Genomic DNA, 23,836 nt, shown 5'->3' on the forward strand with positions numbered 1-23,836 from the left:
AGATAGGCCTGTGTTGCTATAAATTTCCTTCTTAGAACTGCTTTTGCTGTATCCCAAAGATTTTGGACCTTTGTATTTTCATTTTCCTTTGTCTTCACACAATATTTTATTTCTTCTTTGATTTCTTGAGTGACCCATTCATTGTTTAGTAGCATATTATTTAACCTCCATGTATTTGTGTTCGTTCCAGATTTTTTCTTGTGGTTGATTTCTAGTTTCACAGTGTCAGAAAAGATGCATGGTATGAGTTCAATCTTTTTGAATTTGTTGAGGCTTGTGGTGTGGCCTAATATGTGATCTATTCTGCAGACTGTTCTGTGTGCACTTGAAAAAAATGTGTATTCTGCTGTTTTAGGTTGGAATGTTCTGAATATGTCTATTAAATCCATCTAGTCCAGAGTGTGATTCAAAGCCACTGTTTCCTTGTTGATTTTCTGTTTGGATGATCTGTCCATCAGTGTAAGTGGGGTATTAAAGTCCCCTATTACTGTATTACTATTGATTATTTCCTTTATGCTTGTTAATAACTGTTTTATTTATTTGGGTGCTCCCATGTTGGGTGCATAAATACTTACAATTGTTATATCCTCTTGTTGGATTGTCCATTTTATTATTGGAATGGAATATTATTCAGCCATATAAAAGAATGAAATCTTGCCATTTGTAACAACATGGATGGATCTAGAGAGTATAATGCTAGGCAAAATAAGACAGAGAATGACCAATACCATATGATTTCACTTATATGTGGAATTTAAGAAACAAAACAAACAAGCAAAGGGAAAAAAAGAGAGAGAGACAAACCAAGAAACAGACTCTTAACTATAGAGAACAGACTGGTGGTTGCCAGAGGGGAGGTGGGTGAGGGGGATGGGTGAAATAGGTGATGGGGTTGAAAGAGTAAACTTACCACAATGAAAAAAATAAAATAATTTTTTTAAAAAGCCCACATTCTTGGGGCACCTGGGTGGCTCAGTCATTAAGCATCTGCCTTCGGCTCTGGTCATGATCCCAGGGTCCTGGGATCGAGCCCCACATTGGGCTCCCTGCTCAGCAGGAAGCCTGCTTCTTCCTCTCCCACTCCCCCTGCTTGTGTTCCCTCTCTCGCTGTCTCTGTCAAATAAATAAATAAAATCTTTAAAAAAAAAAAAGGCCCACATTCTCTTTGAATAGAGATTGAGATCAATTGCATATGACTTAGGCATATTTTAGCTACATCCAGGTTTTATCATTAATGTGTTTGGGGTATTTTAACCTTTGCTTAGCCAATATAGGTTTCTGTGACCATTTAGAATTTTAGGTATGTGAACAAAACCCTGGAATGGTTCCTCTGTGGAGGTGGTGGTGTCCATTAACACTGTCCGTTCCTTCTCTTCTGCCTTTGTGTTTCTCCCAGCCCATGGTGTTACCCCTGTCACTGTGGCTTTCCTTAAACTAGTCCAGCTAATATTCACTCTGTCTGCCTGATTCCAGAAGGGTCCAAAGAGGATCTCAGTTGCTGAGGGAACAGGTTTTCACTGTAACTTTAATTGTAAGTGTTTTTAATTTATTGTGAGTCCTGCCTATGTCCATCCTCCGCGGAATTAGTTATTTGGTGCTTGCTGAGTGTGAGTGAGTGAGTGAGAGAGGGAGAGAGAGGGAGTGTGTGTGCACATTACAAGTCGACTAGTGAGACCTGAGTGGAGTATAGTCACTGTTTGGCTAGCATTTCTTTTAGCCGGTTGTCTCTTCTATACTGTATGGCTTTTTGGTATTTTTCAGAATGAAGTGAGGATCCTGCTGAATGTGGGGAAGTCCAGTCGGTCTTTGTTTCGTGTTATTCTGAAATACATCAACCCTGGAACTGAAGCCGTATCTGGTCGCGTGACTATTTATCCATCCTGGGCTGAGGCAGGTAGGCAAAGGTTCAAGCCTCTTTTGGATTAGGACATGATTAATTCGTGAAATATCTTTTCCAATTCTCACAAAGTTACCTCCTGAGAAAAGCTGAAGTCTGATGCGTAGTCTGATGAGGGTGCCCTGTCCTTTGCTACCTTTTCAATCTCTAAACATTCCGCTTATTCAAATTTTGCTGTTATCATTAACTGTCTTTGAGAAAAATTGATATAACACCCTGTGTATCTTGGCTGAACCGCAGGGGTTATGATATCACCACAGAGTAAAGCTAATGTATCACTCAGTCGTGGGAGAGTGGGTGTCACCTCTAGGGGGCTATGGAGGGAGCTTGGCCTACAGCCCTAAATTTTCCCATTGTTTCAGGCACACCAAATAGGCCAAGGAGAAATGGGTGAGGAGAGGAATGTTTAAGGTGGATGCTGTAAAGTACGAAGCCCACGAGAGCTCCAGAGAGGAGCATGCAAACCTCAGGGCTGAGGGATTCCTGAGGGCCGAGGGGAAGCCTGTCAGAGGGCGGGTCTCATCAGAGCTGAGGCCTGGAAGTCTGTTCTGCAAGAATTAGGGCTTCTATCTTTCTTGGCAACAGATTCCGGGAAGCACTGGGAATCCCACATGGACACAAAATGGTGCCCGTAGAAATCTAATTTAAGGTTGAAATGCAAGCGTCTTTGTTCAGCATCCGTGGGAAGTCGTCAGGGGGCAGCGACGCTGCTGCTGAGCTGTGTCAGCCGGGTCGTAAGGCTGGCCGATGAGGAACGACAGGAGAACTAGCCAGCTTGCTTTAGCGTACACAGAGCACTTTGGCATTGGTGTCCTCATAAGATAAGCTTGTGAACTGATGAGGGCTGAAGAGGAAACAGAGCCGAGAGGTTTAGTCAATTGCCTGAGTGCGCAGCTGGTCTTTGTAGACAAGTTGGAATCTTCTGACCCCAAACTCTTTCTCACAGACACCAGTGCCTCCTAGATGACATTTCATCCGCAGTTGGCTGTCTGTTAGCTCAAACAGGTGGAGCACATCGTGGTTGGTTTTCCCGACCCCCGGGACATCTTTCCTAAGCCCCCACATCTGAGTCAGGGGCCTTGGTTGTGTATTCCCATGGTAACCTAGGCCTCCTCCCGAATGTGACTGTTCACGCTGTGCTGAATTCTCCTGTTTTCTGGACCATAATCCCTCACGTTTCCCGTCCCACCACTGGGGAGCAAAGGCCATGCTGGCTGTGTGCACCACCTCGTGTCCCAGACCTAGATCTAGTGGACGTTTGTAGAGGAAATGCAAGGATTTGGACCAAATGTTTCTTCTGAAGAAAAAGGCTCAAGTGGGCTCAGATACAGCAGTTTGGTTTGTTTCTGAACCTTCTATAGGAGGTCCTCTGTTTGTTTCATGCAGAAGAAAACCTTTGCATCTGGAAAACAAACAGAAAACCAGACCTTTTTCTTATTTCAGAACGAACACTTGTTCCTCAATAGAAATTAAAAGAATAAAATAATTTAATATCAAATGTAATGCATTAAAGACTTACTATGTGCAATGAACTTCTCTAAGCAGTTTATATGGATTAATATACTTAATAACGAGTTTAAAAAGTACTCACAATCCTAGGGTACATAATCACTGCTCACGTCAATATCTTTCTAATCTGTTTTATGCATACGTGATGCAAGCATACAATTAAAAAATAAACTCAGTAAATATGATCGGTAAGTATGATGAGTAACCACCTTCAACTTTTTCAGATGGAAATTGAATGTTTAAAACTGAATATCCAAAATCCTAACAGTGACAGCTAGACAAGCACCTTTGGCGGTTCTTTTTATTTCTGACAGGTGCTGCTCAAAGCAAAGAAATCATCTTCCTGCCCAGTAAGGAGCCAGCCTTTGTCACCGTCCCCGGAAATGGTTTGGCAGACCCATTTTCAATTGCACCAGGGACGTGGATTGCTTGTATCAAATCAGAGGGAGTCCTCCTGGTAAGAGACCTCCTGCATGGAGAGTTCTGTGGGATTCTTTCCCCCCTTACCATGGTCCCGCCACAGTGACCCACAGTGACCATAAGACCACAAGCAGTTCCCTTTTAGACACAGGAAACTGTGGCGACATTTGCCCTCAAATGACATAGAAGCCAACTTAAAATATCTTTTTTTTAAATATTTATTCGAGAGAGAGAGAGTGAGAAAGAGCATGAGGGGGTGGGAGAGGGAGAAGCAGGCTCCCCATCAAGCAGGGAGCCTGAGGCAGGCTCGATCCCAGGACCCTGAGATCATGACCTGAGCTGAAGGCAGACGCTTCACCACCTGAGCCACCCAGGTGCCCCTAAAATATCTTCTATATTCTTCAGCCAGCTCCTTTCAGACAAAAAAACCAAACCAACTGTAACTCATAATGATTCAAAGTTATCAGAATAAATACAAAACCTGAATGGGCATATGTCCCCGCCCTTCAAAGCTTCTTTGGGATTTTTCATTGTGAATCAGAAGGACGTCTTAGAAAATCAGCCTCTCTGGGGATTGTGCGGAATAAATCAGACAAATCTTCAAGAAGAACAGATCCTAATATCAGTGAAGTTGTTGGTGGTGGAAAGAGAAGGGAGAGCCCATGCTTCTCTGACATTCCCTGCCTCCTTCTACCTCAAACATAGGCAATAGTCTCACCACACAGACGGCCTTAGACAAAGAACCCAGCATCAAGGGCAAAGCTCCGTCCTCGCACACTAATAGAATAGCCAGAGAAGCCACGGGGAATTAAGGGATGAAAACTGCTATCTGAGAAATTGATATCTTATAAAAAGTCTTCTGAAAATAACGTCTTTGGCAAACACTTGGTTTTGGGCAGTTAGAGTGGAAAATAGCAAGCTTTTCCTTCTGGCACAATACTTTTGATTGGCTACGTTAGCAAATCTTAAGCAAGTTCTTTAACTCCAAGCCTGCCTCAGTTGCCTCTTCCCTGTAATAGGGACAATGTTTACGTAGATAGGTCCTTTCCAAATCTGGGATCTTATGAGGATAATGTGACAGTTTATGCTATTCATTCACTCCCTATTTTTCTTGCATCTTCTTGGTAGAAAGCTTTGTTGCTTTATAAAAATTGTAGCATTTTTCATAGACATTAGACATGAGGACAGGGAAAATCCCATTGGTGCCAATGATGGGTATGAAGTTGGATCAATGGAAAGAAAGAAGGTCATTATGTTACTCCATGGGCCTGGAGTAACGTTCATGACGTTCAGTCAGTGCTGTTGTATGGCGACTCCTATATATGCTTTCATGTTATGATCCTGTTTTCTCCAGAGGTATTTTATTGAATACCTACTATCAACCTTTACTGTTCTAGGATCTATGGGACCATAAAGCAATGAGGATCAATGATCCCCACCTAAGGAAACTCAGTAAGAGAACAATAACCACTGTTACATTAAAGCCCACTGGGGTAGTGAACCCCCTGTGGTAGACCACGGAGCCCCCTAGGCCCCCATCTGCTACTTTTCCTCTCCATGCATTTCTCTTCTTCTCCATTATAGACACGATAAGGGCCCTGAAGAGAGAAAAAGCCTTATGGTCGGTGTATGAGTCTCTTCACAGTTGTGGCAGACATCCCCCCTCCTTCCCTCTGCACACAGGCGGTGATGCCAGCATTGCTCTGAAGCTGTCAAACCATCAGCGTCTCAGAAACCTGGAGGTCTGCTCTTTCCTGAAGAGCTGTTTAGCTGCATTTACGCTGTGGGCTTCATTTGGCACACTTCGTGGAACACATTCTTCCTCTCATCTCCTAGGACAGGCAGTCAGCCAGTTTCAGCCTGTGATTCACCAGGATCACAAAACATCATTTTTTATACCACGCCAGGCGAGCGTTGCTTTGGTGTGGGAATAAAAAGCCATAATATGCGACCCGCAATTCAGCGTTCCGATGTGTGGTGATGAAAGCAGCCGGGACTTCAAAGGACCAGATTATCAGTTGATAGTTCATTATCTTTGTTTAGTTTTAAATTTATACGCAATCCAGAAGCGAGGGTAAAATTTCCCCAATTTTTTTTTTTAAATCAAGATTTTATTTATTTATTTGAGAGAGAGAGAGAGCACACAAGCCGGGGGCGGTTTTGTAGGAAAGGGGAAGCCACAAAGGCCGGGGGGGGGGGGGGGGGGGGGGAGAGGGAAGCTCGGCAGAGGGAGACGCACATTCCCCGCTGAACAGGGAGCCCAATGGGGGACTCGATCCCAGGATCCTGGGATCATGACCGGAGCCTAAGGCAGACGCTTCACCCACTGAGCCACCCAGGCATTTCCCCCCACCCCCCGAGTTTTGAATACAAAAAACGTTCAGCCTGAGACGCTTCTCTCCGATGCTCGAAGCACCTGCTGCGAGGTGCTCTGTGCGTTTCCGCGAGTCGGCGCAGAACAAAGCAGCTGCTGTGGAGAGTGTGACTTAGCGAGCTTCACCCGGTTGTTACTAACCTCGCTGGCATGCTTGCCGGCTTGATTACTCAAGAAGGGCCGCCGTCATATGAGTAATTGTCCTCTTGGTCTTCGTTCGCTAGGACTACCTGGTGCTGCTTCCCAGGGACTACTATGAGGCGTCCTCCCTGCAACTGCCGGTCACCCAGCCGTGCGCCGACTCAGGACCTCCGCGGGAGAAGTTAGTATGGGCAGCGGGGCGTCATCGGGCTTCTCTGAATCGGGAAGCTTTGGCGCAGGGATTTGAGAGAGGCCTCAGCCTCACAACCACGGCAAGATGCATTGGATAATTATTTAACTGTGGTTTTTCTCTGAGGCCGTCAACTGCCTTAGGTGCAAGAATCACAATGCACTTTGCACCCGGTGGCCGGCCTGTAGAGAGACGTCCACCCTCTAGCCTGTGGAAATGCGGGCGCTTGACCAAGTAATGCCCTCAGAGTCGTGCCTCTGCTGAGGGGAAGGGCTTAAAATAGAACCCGGGTTTATGGACCTTTCCTTTTTTTATTCTTCACGCAGATGACCATTTACCACCCGATTCCTACTGCAGGCCCGTGGTAGGAATTTGTTGAGGGAGTGATGAGTGCATGGAATGGAAAGAGTCCTTTGGGGATGCAGTTTGATGTTGTGTTTTGTTCTCAGTTGTAACTTGTATTTTGTTGTTGTTGTTGAAGTTGCTTGCTTTACCAGCATTTGCCAGTGACCCGATTCCCCTGTGCCCTGGCTTGTGAGGCCAGACTCTTCCTGCTTGACGGGGAGCCAAGACCCTTGGCAGTGAGGCAGCCCACCCCCGCACACCCAGTCATGGCGGACCTCAGTGGGAGAGAGGTGGGGCAGCCTTTTATTTACTGTCAAAGCTATTACTACCTCCCGTCTGTGTCTGCTGAAAACCCTTGGCCGCAGTTGCCTCTCAAATTCAGGGGAACCTGGAAGAATTTCTCAGCGGTGTTAATTATAGGTATACTGAGTTCTCTGATCCAGGTTGTGGCTGGGCGGTAGGCCACACGGAGCATAAGAAGGTTCGTCTTCGAGCACTTTCTAGACAGGGCAGGGAATGTGGGCAGTCACAGAAGCCTCTCCTTTTTATTCCCTAGACTTATAAGGGTGTGTCCTGCTCTACCTGATTCAGGGCAAGATCTTTCTAGAAGGCCTCCAGATACTACACAGCTTACCCTAAATGGATGCAATGCTCATTGACTGTGCAGCCCCTCAGGCTATGCAGTTTGTAAGGGCTGATTTCTTTGAGCTCAGAATCTGGAACTGCTTCATCCCAAGGCACCTCCCTCATGGCTTAGAGGACAGGTTACTACAGGTTCGGGCATCACTTTTCTTTCCTGAGTTTTGTAAGCCTCAAAACAATTCAAGACTCTACTGATTTAAGATTTGGGTTAGAAGTCCTGTATATCAACACTAGGAACACACAAAGCAACACCTCAAAATAAAGACACTGAAAAAAAATTTCCATTTACTGTATTTCCATTCCTGACTTTCTATAGCATTCTCTGTTTCGTACCTTTGAGGCAAATGTTCGTGCTTAAATGTGTAGACTGATAACATATACGGTATTAATTCTCACTGAATGTTTAGATGCGTACCTTTTTGTAAACTATATTGCTAACATTTCCAGGGTAGCTATTATAGGAATTTAAGGATATTTCTTTAGTCTTCATTTCATTTTATTTTATTAGAGTTTTTGTTTTGCAAAAAAAAAAAATGTACGGATACTTGTTATAACAAGTAAAGCAATATAGAGATGCATAAAGAAAACTAAGGGTTTCATTTCTACTCCATTCTAGCAGTCTGCTTTATCCCTCCCAATCCAGGCTGTGCACACACACACATGCATATACGTACACAAATAGGCACACACACAGCTATGTGTGTGTGTTCCCCAGACAGCAGGCAGGTGCTATTGAGAAGGGCCAGTCTCCAGGAAATGACGCTGATGACTCATCAGGAAGTGTCCTTCTGATTTAGCCCCGAGCCATAGCACTGAGGTGTTGGGCAGAACCATATTTGCATGATGCATAAAACTAAGCTCTGGGCTGTCCAGTTTTATTTAACAGTGTGTTTTACCATTTTATCTAAATGCTTATAGACTTGTGTTGTCTAGTCCAGCAGTGACTAGCCCATGTGCCTCTATAAATTTAAATTAATTAAAGCTAAGTAGAGCTAAGCATCCAGTTCCTCAGATGCACTAGCCACATTTCAAGTGCTCAAGAATCACGTATGTCTAGTGGCCACCTTATTGGAAAACACAGATTATAGGGTATTTTTGCTATCACAGAACGTTCTATGGACAGTGCTGTGATAGATCATTGTGCTAAAATTCAAAGACTAATGGCTTTAGAAGAGGTCTTAGAAATCATTTGATTTCCCTTCCTGTGAAGGAATCCTTTCTAAATTATCCTTATTAAACATTCATTTAGCCTCTGTTGAATACTTAGATCAGTGGAGGAGTCACTTCTAGAGGCAGGCTAACTTTTGGTGGTCATTAGCCACCTGGAGCAATGCAGAGTAACCCCTCCTCTGGAAACCATGTGGAGTGTGATGGTCAAGATGGTTCTGGAGTGAAACTGCCTGCCTTCGTGTCTTGGGTCATCAGTGACTAGCTGTAAAATCTCTCTAGTATTTACTAGTATTCAAAATGGGAATAACAATAGTAGCTACCTCATGGATACTATTAAATAAATAACCCATGAGGGACTCTTGTATATAACACACACACACACACACACACACACACACACACACACACACACACACCACATCTCTATCCATTCATCCATTGATGGACATCTGGGCTCTTTCCATATTTAGGCTGTTGTGGACATTGCTGTTGTAAACGTTGGGGTGCATGTGCCCCCTTCGAATCACTATGTTTATATCCTTTGGATAAATATCTAGCAGTGCAATTGTCAGTTTGTACAGTAGCTCTACTTTTAACTTTTTGAGGAGACTCCACACTGTTTTCCAGAGCGGCTGTACCTGTTTACTAGATTTCAACTTACCTTCTTAAAAATAATTTTCCTACTTCTGTTTGTTGGTTTTTTTTTTTTTTAAGTAAGCTCTAGGCCCAACATGGGTCTCGAACTCATGACCCTGAGATCAAGAGTAGTGTGCTCTACTGCCTGAGCCAGCCAGGCGCCCCCTACTTCTGTTTGACTGAGACCGTTTTCTCTATCTTTCTGTTTGTTTGATAGGTACAGATTGTTTTCTGATATTTTAGTGGTTACCCTTAATATTTTAACATATGTTCTTAAGTGTATATTTTCCAACAAAGTCTAAAGTTATTCAGTAATTCTGATCTCTTCTTTTACACGACACAGACTTATTTACCCATTGTAAACCAATCTCCAACTTGTTGTTGTCTAGAAATTTTATTTTTACCCTCTCCCCAGACTTTCAGATAGACTGTAAGTTTCATCTTAATTCAAATACACCACATACCATCCCTCCCTCTCTTCTCCTTTCCTTTCTTCGTTTCTCTCTTCTCCATTTCTTCTTGGAGGTATCGCTCCTGGAATCTTTCATGGCTCTTCTTCACCCTGGAATATAGTCTCTGAGCCTAAAGCACAGCCATTTCCTGAGATTTTTCATCACCACACCCACCATCCTAGGTATTCTCTTCTTTATCTTCGTTGTATTGAATCTTCTTTTTTCTGACTATTGGAACTTCCTTTATTTATCTATTGATCTATTTATCTATTTATTTATTTAGCTTCCTCATTTTGGTAGATTATATCCTCCAGAGGCTTCCTGGGGAAGGCCACATAGGAGCTACTTTTTTGTTGTTGAGAACTTGCACGTCTAAAACTATCTTTATTCTACTCTCAATCTTGATTTTTTACTTTGCTTAGATGTAGGATTTTAGATTAGAAATCGTTTCTCCCCAGAATTTGATAATGTTTCCTCATTGACTTCTAGCTCTAAGTCCTGTTCTTGAGAAGTTCCATTGTGGTTGCCAGTTCTTTGATTGCAATCTGGTTTTCCTTTCTTAAAGCTTGGAGGTCATTTCTTTATTTCTTGTGTTCTGAAATTTCATAACAACGTGCCTTGATATAGATAACATTTCAGCCAGTGTGCTGGGTTCTCAGCCTTTTAGCCTGGAAACTTCTATCCATCATTCTGAGAAACTTTCTTGAGTTATTTCTTTGATAATTTATTTCTTTATATTTAATCAAAATTTACAATCTCTCGATCTTGTTTTATGCTTTGGGAGATTTCTTTAATCTTTTCTTCCAACCCTCACCCCAGCTCTGCACACACACACAGACACTTAGGTTTCAGCTTTCTCTGGTTTAATTAGTTGACATTCATCTGCTTTCCAGCTTCCAAAATTTTGTTGCTTTCTCTGGTCTGTTGGGTTTTTATTCCTCTTTCCTACTCTCTTTTTCTTTGTGGGTTTAAGATTTTAAAAAAACCTGACTCTAGTTTTGCTGTTCTGAGAGGGAAGATCAATAAATATAAGTGTTTAATCCATTATGTTTAACCAGAAATCCTAGGATGGACTTTTATTTGTGACATTCTACGGTTTCATTATGGTGTGTTTAGGTGTAGATTTATTTTCATTTATCTATGTAGTCCTCAGGTGGACATTCAGAATGAAGATTCACATCTTTCGTCCTGGGAAATTCTCATATGTCATCACTTCAAGTATATTTTTGCTGCCATTCCTTACATTTTTCTTTTCTGGAAATCAGACTGGGTGAGTCTTGGAGCCTCCAAATGGCTCTTTCATATTTTTATATATCTTTGGCTCTTTGTGCTGCTTTGTGGGCAAATTCCTCAAGACTTCCTTAGAATACATGAATGTTTCTTTATCTCCAGTCTGTATTTTATCTAGCCTATTAATTCAGTTTAATTTATACTGTTAATCTCAAAGATTTCTAATTGGCTCTTACTCATATTTACTTTTCCTTGGTTTATTTCTGCCAATTCAGTTTCATAACTTTATTTACTTTTTAAAGAGATTCCTCTTTCATTTATATTTTTGAGTATCTTACTGCCCTTGGAGGCAGGTATGTTTCAGAATTCTGAATTTTTAAGATTCTGTGCACACACACACACACACACACACACACACACATCATCTCCAGGGGGTCCTGGCCAATACCCTGTAACCAAACATGTTAATATTTCTCCAGTGAAAGCATGAATAGGCGCTCCAAGAGAGATACATGAAGACTGCCTACATAGACTCAGTTCAAGTCAGATTTTGCCACCAAGTGATGATTGATTAGATGAGATTAGGCTTTGCCACCAAACGAGATCCAAAAAAAATTCCTTTTCCAAGTTTGAAGATTTCAGATTAGGGATCAGGATATTCATTTTAAGTCTTTATCAGACTCTCCCATAACATTCATTGCATCTGAACTGAACTCATCTTCTGATCAATAATATTGTTGCCTGTTTCCAACATTAGATTTCTTTATGTGTTTTGGAGGATTATCTTTTTTCAGGCTCATTGGCTTATTTTGAACGGAAGGTTTTTATCCTCTCCCTTTTTCTTTATACCCATTTCAGCCTCACAGTTTTGCAATGTCTTCCCAGTCCTCCTAACCATTAGCTCAGAGGCTAGCATGACAACGTGCTGCTTCTATTGCGGTGATACTAGGTTAGCACTGATTCAGACGCCAAGTCAGTGGGTGGCTTAACTCAGTTCTTGGTTATGAGGCTGCATCTTTGATATTTGATTCCCAAATTCTACAGCTTCTTGTAATGCTGAAACCCAAGTGGCAGATTGTCAGCAACTTTTTCAGCTTTTCATGATTTGAGGGAACTCTCATCTTTGTCTTCAAAAAATGAGCCTGGATCTGACATGAGCATCTTTAGTTTTCTAAAGCATGAGGCAACTTTAGTTTTCTTTACGCTGCATGAGCTGAGCTGCTGACCAAAACAGCATGCTTCCAGACCTGGAGGATAACAGGCCCCTGACTTCAGACCCAGTGCATTTTGAGTTTTTCTTTTACTTATGTTCCACCACTTTTAAGCTCAAAGATATCTTTTTGTTTTCCTTTTAAAACATTTTATCCATAGTTGCTGTCTCTTGGAGAGAAGGGGTGCAGAAAATGTGAACTCACTGTGCCATCTGAACTGGAAGTCCCCATCACATTTTAAAAATGCTAAATTCTATCCTCTTTTTTATTAAAACCCTCCTTTCCCTTCCCACAGTCTCTCAGCCATAATTTTTCCCTCCTTCACAACCAAACTTCTGCAAAGAATTAGACAATTCTATACTGTTTCTTTTTTTATATATAATAATAATTTTTATTATATTATACACTGTTTCTAATTCTTTCACTTCCATTCACACTTCAACCCACACCAGTCTGGCTGGCTTGCTTTCTTCCTTTCTTCCTTCCTTCATCCCATCCCTTGCCTTCCCTTCCTTTCCATTCCCTTTTCTTCCTTCCTTCCTTCCACTTATCTTTTCTTTCTTTCCCAGGGTTTCCAGTGATGTTCTTGTCACTAAATCCAGTGGATATTTTTCATTCCTCATCTGTGCTTCTCAGCAGCTTTCAATACTTGTTGAATACCCCTTACATATTAATACACTCTCTTAGCTTGTTTTCCATAATTTAAGAGTATTCTGGATCTCTTCCTACCTCTCTGGCTGCTTTCTCAGAATATAATTTACAAGCTCAACCTCTGTCTAGCCATTAAAAGGTAGAATTTGTTCAGGGCCAGTCCTAGCCTTTGTCTTTTTACTTTATGCTCTCTCCCTAAGCAGCCTCCTCCATGCCTGTTGTGTTAGATACCAACTCTACACAGATAACTACCAAATTGGTACGTCTTGTCCTACCTGTCCTTTTAGATGTAGAACAGCATAGCCAACTTCCTTCCTGACATTACTTCTTAGGTGTCTCAGAGGGATCTCAAATTACATTTTAGTGTCCCTACCTAAATAAATGGTACCACCATCCATCTAATTGTATAAATCAGAATCCTTCAGGTCATCCATGACTTCTTCCATTCCCTCTCTCACCAAAGACAACCCATCTCTGAGTCTACATCCCAAACTTTTCTTGCATGTCTCTACTTCTCTCCGTGTATCTTTCTTGCCCCATATACAATCATCTTTCATAAGGATCTCTGCAGTAACCTCCTAATTGGCTCATTCACACTGGCTCTTGCCCATTGCATCTCCCAATCTTGACTCCATTCAATCGTCAGCATACTCATGTTGATAGAAATATCTAATCATCACTGACCCTCTCACCCCATCCTCATCCATACACGTTGGAAAATTGCAATAACATCTTATTGCTTTTAGAATAGAGACAAAAGATTTTAATGGTCTCTAAGGCTACCCCCCTTACCTTCCAGTTTTATCATAGCTCTTCTTGCTCTCTGTTCATCGCCACTGTGGCCTGCCTTCAGTCTCTCGGACTTACATCTCTGCTACCCCACAGCACTGTATGTCATAGGTCAACCTCCTACTGCAGGGTGTTTCCTCTGCCTGAATGCTCCTCCCGCCTGTTGAGCCTGGCTATCTGTTCCTTTTCCTCTAGCACTCAGCTAAGTCGTTGCTTCTTCAGGAAGTCTCCCCGCTTCCCTAGCCTTCCTGACCAGCTCAGGCAGCCCCCTGAGCACCTAGTCAGAACACTTGTCCTAAATATAGTTTCACATTGTGTAGGTCTTATTATCTAAGTATTTGATTAAAGTCTGTTTGAGGATAAAGACCAGATCTGTCTTGTTTCCCATTGTATGCCCATCAGGGGAGCTGGCATAGAGGAGGTGTTTAATAAGTATATGTTGACCAAATCATTTTGAAGACTCATTTTGACATCAGATATGTTAAACATCCCTCTTAGTTTTGTGTAAGCATCAGATTTGAGATTTGATATGCCCACCTTTAATGTCTTTATCTTGAAACACTGATAACTAGGTGAGGGCAGTTCTATGCCATAAAACCAGAAAGATTCTTCCAGTTTGACACTGGTTCTGCTCAAGTTCCCTTTTACTAAGATAAATAACTGATAACGAACAGCAAATAGTAAAATTTCTATTTGCTATCATTTGTCTTTTATCTGAGTTTCTCCAAACCTACTTTTACCAACAGATGTATTCCGAAGCCTTCCTACAAGTCTTCCAAAAAATCAATCTATAGGACTCAGAGTGGAAAGAACAATAGAAATTTATAATAGAGTACTGTGATAAAACTGGCAGCCAGTAATAACTTCTGGGAGAGAAGTGAATACATCATTGGCCTCTGTGTGTTTTATGGTGGGTGAAGACAGACTCTTGTTTGGAGATGCCCAGGGGAGAAATGCTGGTAATAACCTCGGCACATGGACCCATATTTCACTCTGTAACTGAGTGGAAAAGTGGTGTGGATAATCCACTTTTTTTTCCCCCTGAGGGAAGTCTTTCTATTATATAAGTGATAGAAAAATCACTGTGGAAAATATTAGTTGTGTGGCTCAGGGCTGTGCAGAGAGAACAGTAAATGTGAATTTCCTGAAGGTAAGGGGCAGGAGGATTTTAATTAAGTGTGGTAAAGCTTGGCTGGGCCTGAGCTTACAGAATGAAGGGGGTTGAACTGCTACAGAATGTAGTTCTAATATTGGCTCAGACATTCAATATGCACAAATACTTTGGTTTTTTTTTATTATAGTACATCATTAGTTTCTGATGTAGTGTTCAGTGATTCATTAGTTGTGTGTAATACCCAGTGCTCATCACAACACATGCCCTCCCTAATACTCATCACCCAGCTACCCGCTTCCCCCAACCCCCCCCCCCGCCCTCTGAAACCCTCAGTTTGTTTCCTGGAGTCCATAGTCTCTCACAGTTCATCTCCCTCTCTGATTTCTCCCCCTTCAGTTTTCCCTCCCTTCCCCTATGGTCCTCTCTGCTATTCCTTATGTTCCACATATGAGTGAAACCATTGGCTTTCTCTGCTTGACTTATTTCACTTAGCATAATCCCCTTTAGTTCCATCCATCCTGATGCAAATGGTGGGTATTCATCCTTTCTGATGGCTGAGTAATATTCCATTGTATATATGGACCACGTCTTCTTTATCCATTTGTCTATTGAAGGGCACCTTGGCTCCTTCCACAGTTTGGTCTTTGTGGACATTGCTGCTATGAACATCAGACTGCATATGTACTTTGACCCAGGAATTCTACTTCTAGGAGTCTTACAGAAATACTAGCCTGAGGATATGCATCCATCTCTATATGCATCCATCTATATATATATAGATGCATAAATAGATGGATCATCATATAGCTTTATATGTTATAGGGAAAATTAGAGACAACCTAAGTGTCCATCAATTGGGGATTAGTTAAATAAATCATTTTATGCTCATACTTTATGGAATGGTAGGAAACCATTGAGAAAATGAAGTTTATCTGCATGTACTGTGATAAACAGAGAAAATATTGTTAAGTAAAAAAAGCAAGTCATGGCAAAAGGCAATAATCACAATCATAATCATCAGTGTTTATGTAGTGTTTGTGACATGCCAAACACATTTCTTTTTTTAAAAAAATTTTTAATTATTTATTTGACAGAGAGAGAGACAGTCAGTGAGAGAGGGAACACAAGCTGGGGGAGTGGGAGAGGAAGAAGCAGGCTCCCAGCAGAGGAGCCTGATGTAGGGCTCGATCCCAGAACCCCAGGATCACGCCCTGAGCCGAAGGCAGACGCTCAACGACTGAGCCACCCAGGCGCCCCACCAAACACATTTCTAAGAGTTCTTCATATATTAATTCATTTAATCCTCATAATAATTTTAAGAGGTGGCTATTATTGTTATCTTCATTTGTACACTGGAGAATACTGAGGCATATAGACATTAAGTAACTTGCTCAAAGTCACACAGCTAGAGGCAGTATGATTCCAGACTCCAAGCTCCTAACCAGATGTGGGTGTTTTTTTGAGGGGGGGAATAAAAGGCCAGATAGTAAATATTTTTGGCTTTGAGAGTCGTATGGACACTGTCAGAGCTGCTCAGCTCTGCTGTGATGGTACAAAAGCATCCATGATTGCCTACTATGAGCAGTTTTTCTTAAAAAAGAAGTAAATATGTGTGCATTTTCAGACATAGACAATGGTTTGGAAGTACGAAACCAAACTATCATTAGTTATTGTGCCAGGAATGGGGTTCATGTATCACTTCCCATTATCTGCATCCACAAAATTTTAAGCTCATTTTTTAAATTGAAGAACAGCAAAAGAGCCTCAAGGCATACTTCTATTCTTCTTATCACCCATTGGAGATTCCTTTTTACTCAAGTTTTAGAGTGTCTTTTGCCTTGAGAAAGAAGGCAAATATATGGGTGAAAGGAGTATAAGCCCCTAGCAGTAGGGTTGCCAGATTTAGAAAATAAAACTATGAATGCTCCGTTAAATTTAAATTGCAGGTAAACAGTAGTTATGTGTGTTGTTTATCTGCATTTCAAATTTAATGATGCATCCTGTATTTTTTTCTGGCATTCCTACTTAGAGGACCATGTTTCTTACTATGATAACATAGAAAACTATTTCTGGGTGTCTGCTCAGCCCTGGTTTCACTGTTGCCCGTGTAACTGCATCCAGTACATTTCACGTCCATGTGCTCGGGCTCTCTGACAGGTGGAGCTGCATCTGCAGCTGCGGGTCCCACAGGTGGGCAACTACGTGGTCGTGGTCGAGTATGCCACGGAAGTAGACCAGATGTCTGTGGTTGATGTGCACATGGAGAGCCCTGGGTCTGTTCTGGAAGGCCAGGTGAACATCTACAGCTGCAAGTACAGGTAACCAGTCCTGTCCTAGGGGATTCCTTTGTTCTGGAACAATCAAGAGGTCAGCCTTGGGAACTTTGGCTTTTATCTGGATTGGGAAGTTGTTTCCTTTTTGAGGCTGATCTTGAAAACAAGCAGGAAACTGTGGTTTCTGGTGTTCCCCCCAGTGTAGCATTGGGAGGCTTCTTTGTTGCATTTTCTTGAAAAGCTGTGTGTTCCACTCACCACTTTGGCTCAGATTCCCATGAAGCAACCACAACCCTGGGTAGTGCAGGGAACTCAGTGCTCACACCTCCAATGCTGGGCAGAGCCCATGGGCACATGGAAAAAGAGAAAAGACTCTGCCAAAACTGCCTTCACAACACGCCCTTCTGAGACTGGAATAATTAATGTTTGAGGTGAAAAATAATTAACCAAAGATTTAAAAATTCACCCTGATTCAGTTACTGTCTTACAAGAACTTTGACAAAGATTTATTAAACATTGTTTTCTTTGCATACTTTCAAGATCTATGCAAATGTCCAGAATATGTTTGAATTAAAGAATCAGTGCAAGGGGTGTTTTCCACACAAAATTAATTGTATAATAAATGGCACTGGGAGTCCGTCTTTTCAGAGAGCAGGTGGAGAACTGCGGTGAACCCAGCCAGTTCTTGGCCAAGGCCTTAAATATTTTGTTTCCACGACTTACCTATGGCTTTTTGTCAAACTCCAAATGACCTGAAGTAGTTGGATCTTTTCCCTGTTTTATGAATAAAAGAACTTATGAAAAGTGTTACTTTTTGGAGCTCAGAATGGAAACTTTTATGAGACTTAATGAAATGGTTACTGAATTAACATCATGCTCTCAGCAACCCTAAAAAGGAAATTGTGAGGACTTCTTTTAAGAATCTTTAAAAAAATCTAATCAACCCTTTTCTCTGGAGTGATGACAAAAACAAACAAAGACTATAATTGCATTTGGCATTTTAATAGGAGCACCAGATGGGGCAAAAAAAAAAAAAAATTCCCCAGAATGTTCTGACATTACCTGAAAATGGTAGTTTCATCTGTGAATGACATCAGCAACCACTGGAATGTACACTCCCAGGCGGGTGGGTCATCTCACCACCCGAGTCCTGGAGACTGTTGGCCACAGGGCTGGGACAGGGCTTCTCCAGACCCTGGCCACCCTCTGGTTCAGCCCTCTGACTCCTTCCACCTTCCACCTTCCAGATTACTTCGCTTGATCCCTGCTCCACAGAATATGAGGTGGTGATGGGCCCGGGAGGAAACACTCTTGGTGTCCCTGATGGCTCTCTGACCCATCTCAGAAGAGGCTGAGAACATCTAGGCCAAGCAGAGGGGTGGTTTCAAAGCTAAAAAATAAAGGGCACCCTTCCAGGATTCCATAAGCCACGAGCTTGGTTTCATGACGTCTTTCTGAATGGCATTTGGGGCAGACAGCCGTGCGGTAGTCTTTAGACCACTTTGGCTCTGGACATGACAGCACCAAGTTCTTCTTTACCAGGGACATTAGAATTCCAAGACAGTGTTGTATTAGACTAGGACCCTCTTTTATTGTATTTAACCATTTCTAGGAACGTCCCGTGGTACGGTTTCACTAGTCTAAAATATTTGTCTCTCATGTGGACAAGTAAAAATGAACAGGCTTTAAGTACTGGAGCCCAGAAACATGGTGCAATTGGGAAAATATTTGACCCATAAAAGCCTATTACAAACGACAAGGCCCTTACAACATTGCAGCTTCTCCTGCTGAGGGTTGAACCTTTCCCAGCATTTCTCGAGTGAGTTCTAATGGTGTTATTTTTAAAAATATCCCAACAGAAAAGTAGTGGTGCTAATTAAAATACCACTTTTCAAAACAGTGTTGTGATAAATCTGATCGCCCCTCTGTATGAGAGGTTCACTTATGATTAAATCAATCCAGTTATTATCATTAGTCTATTCTTAGTAAGAATTTTAAAAGGATATGGATAAAACTAAATCTAAGTGAGTCACCTCATATATTTAACTCCCAGGATTATGCCTGAACCAAAAGGAATGCATTTTAATTTCACACACACACACACACACACACACACACACACACACACACACACGTGCTCAAAAGGGAAAAGAAAACAGCTGTTCTTTGAGTTTGTAACTGTGGCACTTTATACACCATCTCATTTTATTTTATTTATTTATTTATTTATTTATTTATTTATTTATTTATTTATTTATTTTTTATTTATAAGACAGAGATAGAGACAGCCAGCGAGAGAGGGAACACAAGCAGGGGGAGTGGGAGAGGAAGAAGCAGGCTCACAGCAGAAGAGCCTGACGTGGGGCTCGATCCCATAACGCCGGGATCACGCCCTGAGCCGAAGGCAGACGCTTAACCGCTCTGCCACCCAGGCGCCCCTCATTTTAATCCTTACCAAAAAGTCATTGCATAAATTATTTCAAATATTTCCCAGAGATGGTCCTTTCTTTTAGTTTGTTTCCAAACTAGTTTCCAGATTGTATTTACAGACAGAAAAGTTGCTACAGGATATGAAATCAGAAACATTCCTCCAAAAATACTTCCTTAATGGGTTTTACCATTAGAGTGTATTCTTTGGTTCCAAACCATGACCTTTTAAAAGTTCCTGAACTCCGTATATCACCTGATGGGGTGGAAGGAAGGAGCGCAGCTGGTACAATGGGGAGCAGACTGGGCTTCCAGTGGCAACCTCTGGTTACTCATGACTGGAGTAAGGCCGGGCCCAGTGCTGACGTGGTGTGGGATATCACTGATCATTGTGAGGCCAATGGGCAACTTTAGTCACTGATGGTACCAAGAATATTGATAAATTTCCAAGAAGGTTGTATCTTGGAGATCAGACATGATTGACCCTGAGGCTTTTTCTCCCAATGACTAGACCAAGTATTGCATAGAGCCGGGTGGAAAAAGTGAACAAGGCCGTTAGCCCTGAGATGTGCTGCAATCAGAAGGTTCTTTTTCTTGTATTGATTGTGGACTGCATCCCTCTTAAACTCATTGTGCCAGAAAATTCACTGTCAGTGACCTAGTTATAAACAGGAGAAACAGAAGAGCAATCAGCTATCCCGCAGGGAGGCACGAAGTCAGGGAGACCAGAGGAGTCAGGCTAAGAACACTCTTTCCTCCCGCAGCGTCCTGTGCCGGAGTGTTGTGACTGATGGCCAGAGTCGCCTCGCTGTGTACGAGCTGTTAGCAGATGCAGGCATTCGGCTCAAGGCGCAGAGCGCCCGATTCCTTCTGGTACGCTTCTGTTTTGCCCTTTGAATTTTAGAAGTCTTTTGGTGATATCTCTCTATTTTAAAACTTATAAAAATTTCGGCTGGGTTTATATTCCATCTATAAAACGAACCTGTGCAGAATTGCCAGTTTAATGATGTGTTTTCTTCCCATCTAGAACTCTGTCTTACCCTTCACTTGTTTGAGCCTTTTTTTATCGCACCCAGTAAAGTTTGCGTATCAAGTTTGAGCACATCTCACAAAACTGTTTCATTAAGTTGATCATTGTTACTATTATAAATGAAATATCTTCTGTCATTATAGTTCCTAGTTTATTTTTATGCTGGTGTATAGAAATGCCATTAGTTACTGTTTATTTTCTTGCCCATTTTACTATTTTATAATGTCTGTTAGCTTCTTGGCAAATTCCTTCAGAATTTTCAAGGTTGCAGTCAGCTGGTATTTCTTTTCCAGACTATTGTTACTCTATCTCAAAAAGTATATCATTCAGTTAGTTAAATATATACGATTCAGAGTTAAAAATACCAAGTTTGTCAGATTAAATACCCTCATGCCTCCCTTTTAATAGCACAACTTAAATATTGAGAATTATGATAAACAGGCAGTGGGACTGGCCTGGGAAAGGGAGGCCAGATTTATAATAAATGTCTCAGAGAACAGAAGATTATCTAAGTACGAAGCAACTTCCTGTCAACTGTGAATATTAAGCATGTATCACACTCTGGAAATGCTAGGCCAGCTTGTTCTAATGTGTTTTAAATATTCGTGCTTGACAGTATTAAACACTTTGAGCCTTCTTTTAAGAATTATCTGGAATTGAGTTTTTAAAAGTTATTACATAAATTATATAATAGCTTCAGACTTTCTTTTTAAAATTGTGACTCTCTTTTTAAACATAACAATCTGAGCGAATCTAACCTCTTCATCTTTGGGAATTATAACAGGGTGGAGTCTTCATCTTTTAAGCATAAGTTTGCCCTTTTTGAAACAGTCTAATGTCATTCAGATGTCTAACTAGAATGTAAGCTCCATCCTGGTCTTGGAGGATCCCTTAGACTCAGTGCCTGGCATATAGTAGGTGTTCAATAAAAAGTTTTGTTGTTACTCAATAGGTTTGTGATCAAGCTGGTAATACGGTTTTGATTAAAATAAAATGTATTGTTAAGTTAATACTGAGTTTCTCATGTGACTCAGAAACTAGATCTGGAGACACTTCCTTCAGTGAAGTCCAAAGGTGCCTGAGATTCAGGTCATCCTCTATTAAGAAAGATTATTTGTAGCAGGAGCTACAGATGACAGGCTCCAAACAGGCTGCCCAGCTGCTGACCACATCCCCCCTCTCCCTGCCCAGGGGTCTGAAGAGCCAGCATCAGCCCAGGGAAGGAGAGAAAACAGGCATCAAAAGTCACTGACGAAGAGTTGTTTTTGAACTTCATAATTTTATTTGTGCATATGACTACTCTAAGAATATTCAGGCAGTGATCCTGTAAAACAGTAAAAAGGGTTTGTTGCACATAATGATGCCACAGGGAGTGCCTTTCTGTAGTTTTTTCCACTTTAAAATAACAATTATAATTTCTTTACTTACCAGCTTTTTTAAGAGTATGTTTGACCATACCACTGGCTTTGCCGATAACCGTGATGTTACCTTTTTGCATTGTATTTGCTCAACAGCATCAAATTTGTATCATACCCATCGAAGAATTCTCAACTGAATATTTGAAACCTCAAGTCAAATGCATTGCCAGTTACGGGGGTTATATTAATCAAAGGTAATGGATTTCCTTCCTTTCTCCCTTATTTGTGCTCTGAGTGGTACGATAATGCTTGTAAGGCTGTGTCTTCATGCTTCACTTCAGAAGGGATCATAGGCCAAGGTACTAAAGGCTGATGATGGGTTAAAAAAAAAAAATCAGCTAAATCATTTCCCCTTGCAGTCTTTCCAGGATTGCATAATATCAGGAGGCTGACACAGTAGCAAATGGGGGAATGGTTAAGCTTTGCCCTCGAGGGCAGTTACGGAGTGTTCTGAGCCCTCGCAAAGACTCACTTTATTCCAATCCTTTAATCTCTGTGTCTGAGGCTCCTCATTTAAAAAACTGTGAAAATAATGACCCATCTCACCGCTGTGTTATGAGGATTAGCTAACCAGTAATTTTCGGGGTTTCAGGATGGTTATTTTGTTGTAGATTCAAAAATAATTTATAGACACAGTCATGAAATCTTAGGCATATGGTTAGGACTATAGAGGCCACCAAGACAGTGAAGTCTGGCTGTGCCTAAAAGAAATGATGTGCATTTGTGTTCTGTGTTTTTATATGATTTAATGTCGGCATTTATGTTTAGAGGTGAACAATAATGTTTCATTGCACTGACCCCATTTAACATGAATTTTAGTTCTAGAAGGGAAAAAGTTTCTATCAGTTTCTGTCTGGTTACTATTTTTCAAAATTAAGATTTTCTTTCTGTTTTAGCTCATTGTATTGAGCAGGCTTCCTGGAATCACTTAGCCAAGTGACTACACTGAGTGTCTTTGTCTAAAGATCCCTCCACAATCCTGTGGTTCTCTCTAGACTAGATCCTTTTGATGTCACATAGTCTTATGCTCACAGTCGCTATCTTTACCAATGGATAGTTCTTCCATTTTTGGTTGTTTTTTAATATTCTTTTTTTTCAGTGCCTCTTGTGTCTCCCTGGTCCCTGAAACCCCTCCAACAGCATTAATTTTGGAAGTCCCACGTGGTGAGTCTTCCCCTTTCCTGCCCCAGGATCCTTTGCCTTCTGCCGAAGTTGTTACTGGAGTCACCTTGAAGGCGCCACAGGTGGGACTCCCCTCAAGTGTGTTGTTTCTAAATCATGGTTGTCAAAGCATGGCCCTTACCAGAAGCATCTGCATCACCTGGGAACTTGTTAGAAATGCATCTTTACAAGCCCACCCCAGAACTACTGAATCAGAAACTCTGGAGGTGGGGCCCAGGTGTCTGTGTTTTAATCAGCCCTCCAAGGGGTTTGGGCTTGGATGCACAAGCCAATAAGAAGGACCAGATGCACATCCTTGGCACAGGCAGGGAGTTCAAGACACACTAATTCTAGCCCATGGGAAGGGAGTCATCACCTTGTGCTCCTCCACCTTCCCCTCACCCCTGGGAGGTGGATGGCCCTGAAGTTTGAGGACCTCTACTCTCAACTGTGGAGAGTCCCAGATGTGAGCCATCTGGCTAATCCTGTCGATGACCACCCCGTCCCGAAGTTCTCTTTTCTTTTTGTATCTCTATCTACACAATCTTTTGGCAGTTTTTCATGGCCATTTTGTGATACGTCATGTTTTCATGGGCTACTGCTATGTAACATTGTTGAGATGATCATTTGTCTTCCCAAAGTGGAATGTAAGTACTTGCAGAAGCTGCTCTGGCTAATAGATTTTTTGCATCCCCAACTATACCAGCAAAATGCTTTGCAGGAAGGAAATTCTCAATAAACATTTATTGATTAATA

At 41.7% G+C, this 23,836-nt stretch overlaps 1 protein-coding gene across 6 annotated transcripts in view; it reads left to right on the top strand.

The window, feature by feature from the left end:
• Positions 1–23,836, top strand: part of LAMA3 (laminin subunit alpha 3) — a 254,194-nt gene that overhangs the window by 124,124 nt on the left and 106,234 nt on the right. For 5 of the 6 annotated variants that reach the window (XR_004620111.1, XM_034642117.1, XM_034642118.1 and 2 more), the window contains 8 exons: positions 1,762–1,894; positions 3,721–3,863; positions 6,425–6,522; positions 7,013–7,166; positions 16,929–17,089; positions 20,236–20,344; positions 22,016–22,113; positions 23,019–23,163. Coding sequence is in view for 5 of the 6 variants with exons in the window: in XM_034642117.1 (XP_034498008.1) it covers positions 1,762–1,894; positions 3,721–3,863; positions 6,425–6,522; positions 7,013–7,166; positions 16,929–17,089; positions 20,236–20,344; positions 22,016–22,113; positions 23,019–23,163 (1,041 nt within the window). In the remaining variant the exon portion in view is untranslated. Of the gene's footprint in view, positions 1–1,761; positions 1,895–3,720; positions 3,864–5,410; positions 5,960–6,424; positions 6,523–7,012; positions 7,167–16,928; positions 17,090–20,235; positions 20,345–22,015; positions 22,114–23,018; positions 23,164–23,836 lie in introns of those variants that run through there. The other variant, XM_034642119.1, reaches the window with a different exon arrangement.

This window comes from Ailuropoda melanoleuca, chromosome 14 (genome assembly GCF_002007445.2).
Source record: "Ailuropoda melanoleuca isolate Jingjing chromosome 14, ASM200744v2, whole genome shotgun sequence".
NCBI classification, from domain to species: Eukaryota; Metazoa; Chordata; class Mammalia; order Carnivora; family Ursidae; genus Ailuropoda; species Ailuropoda melanoleuca.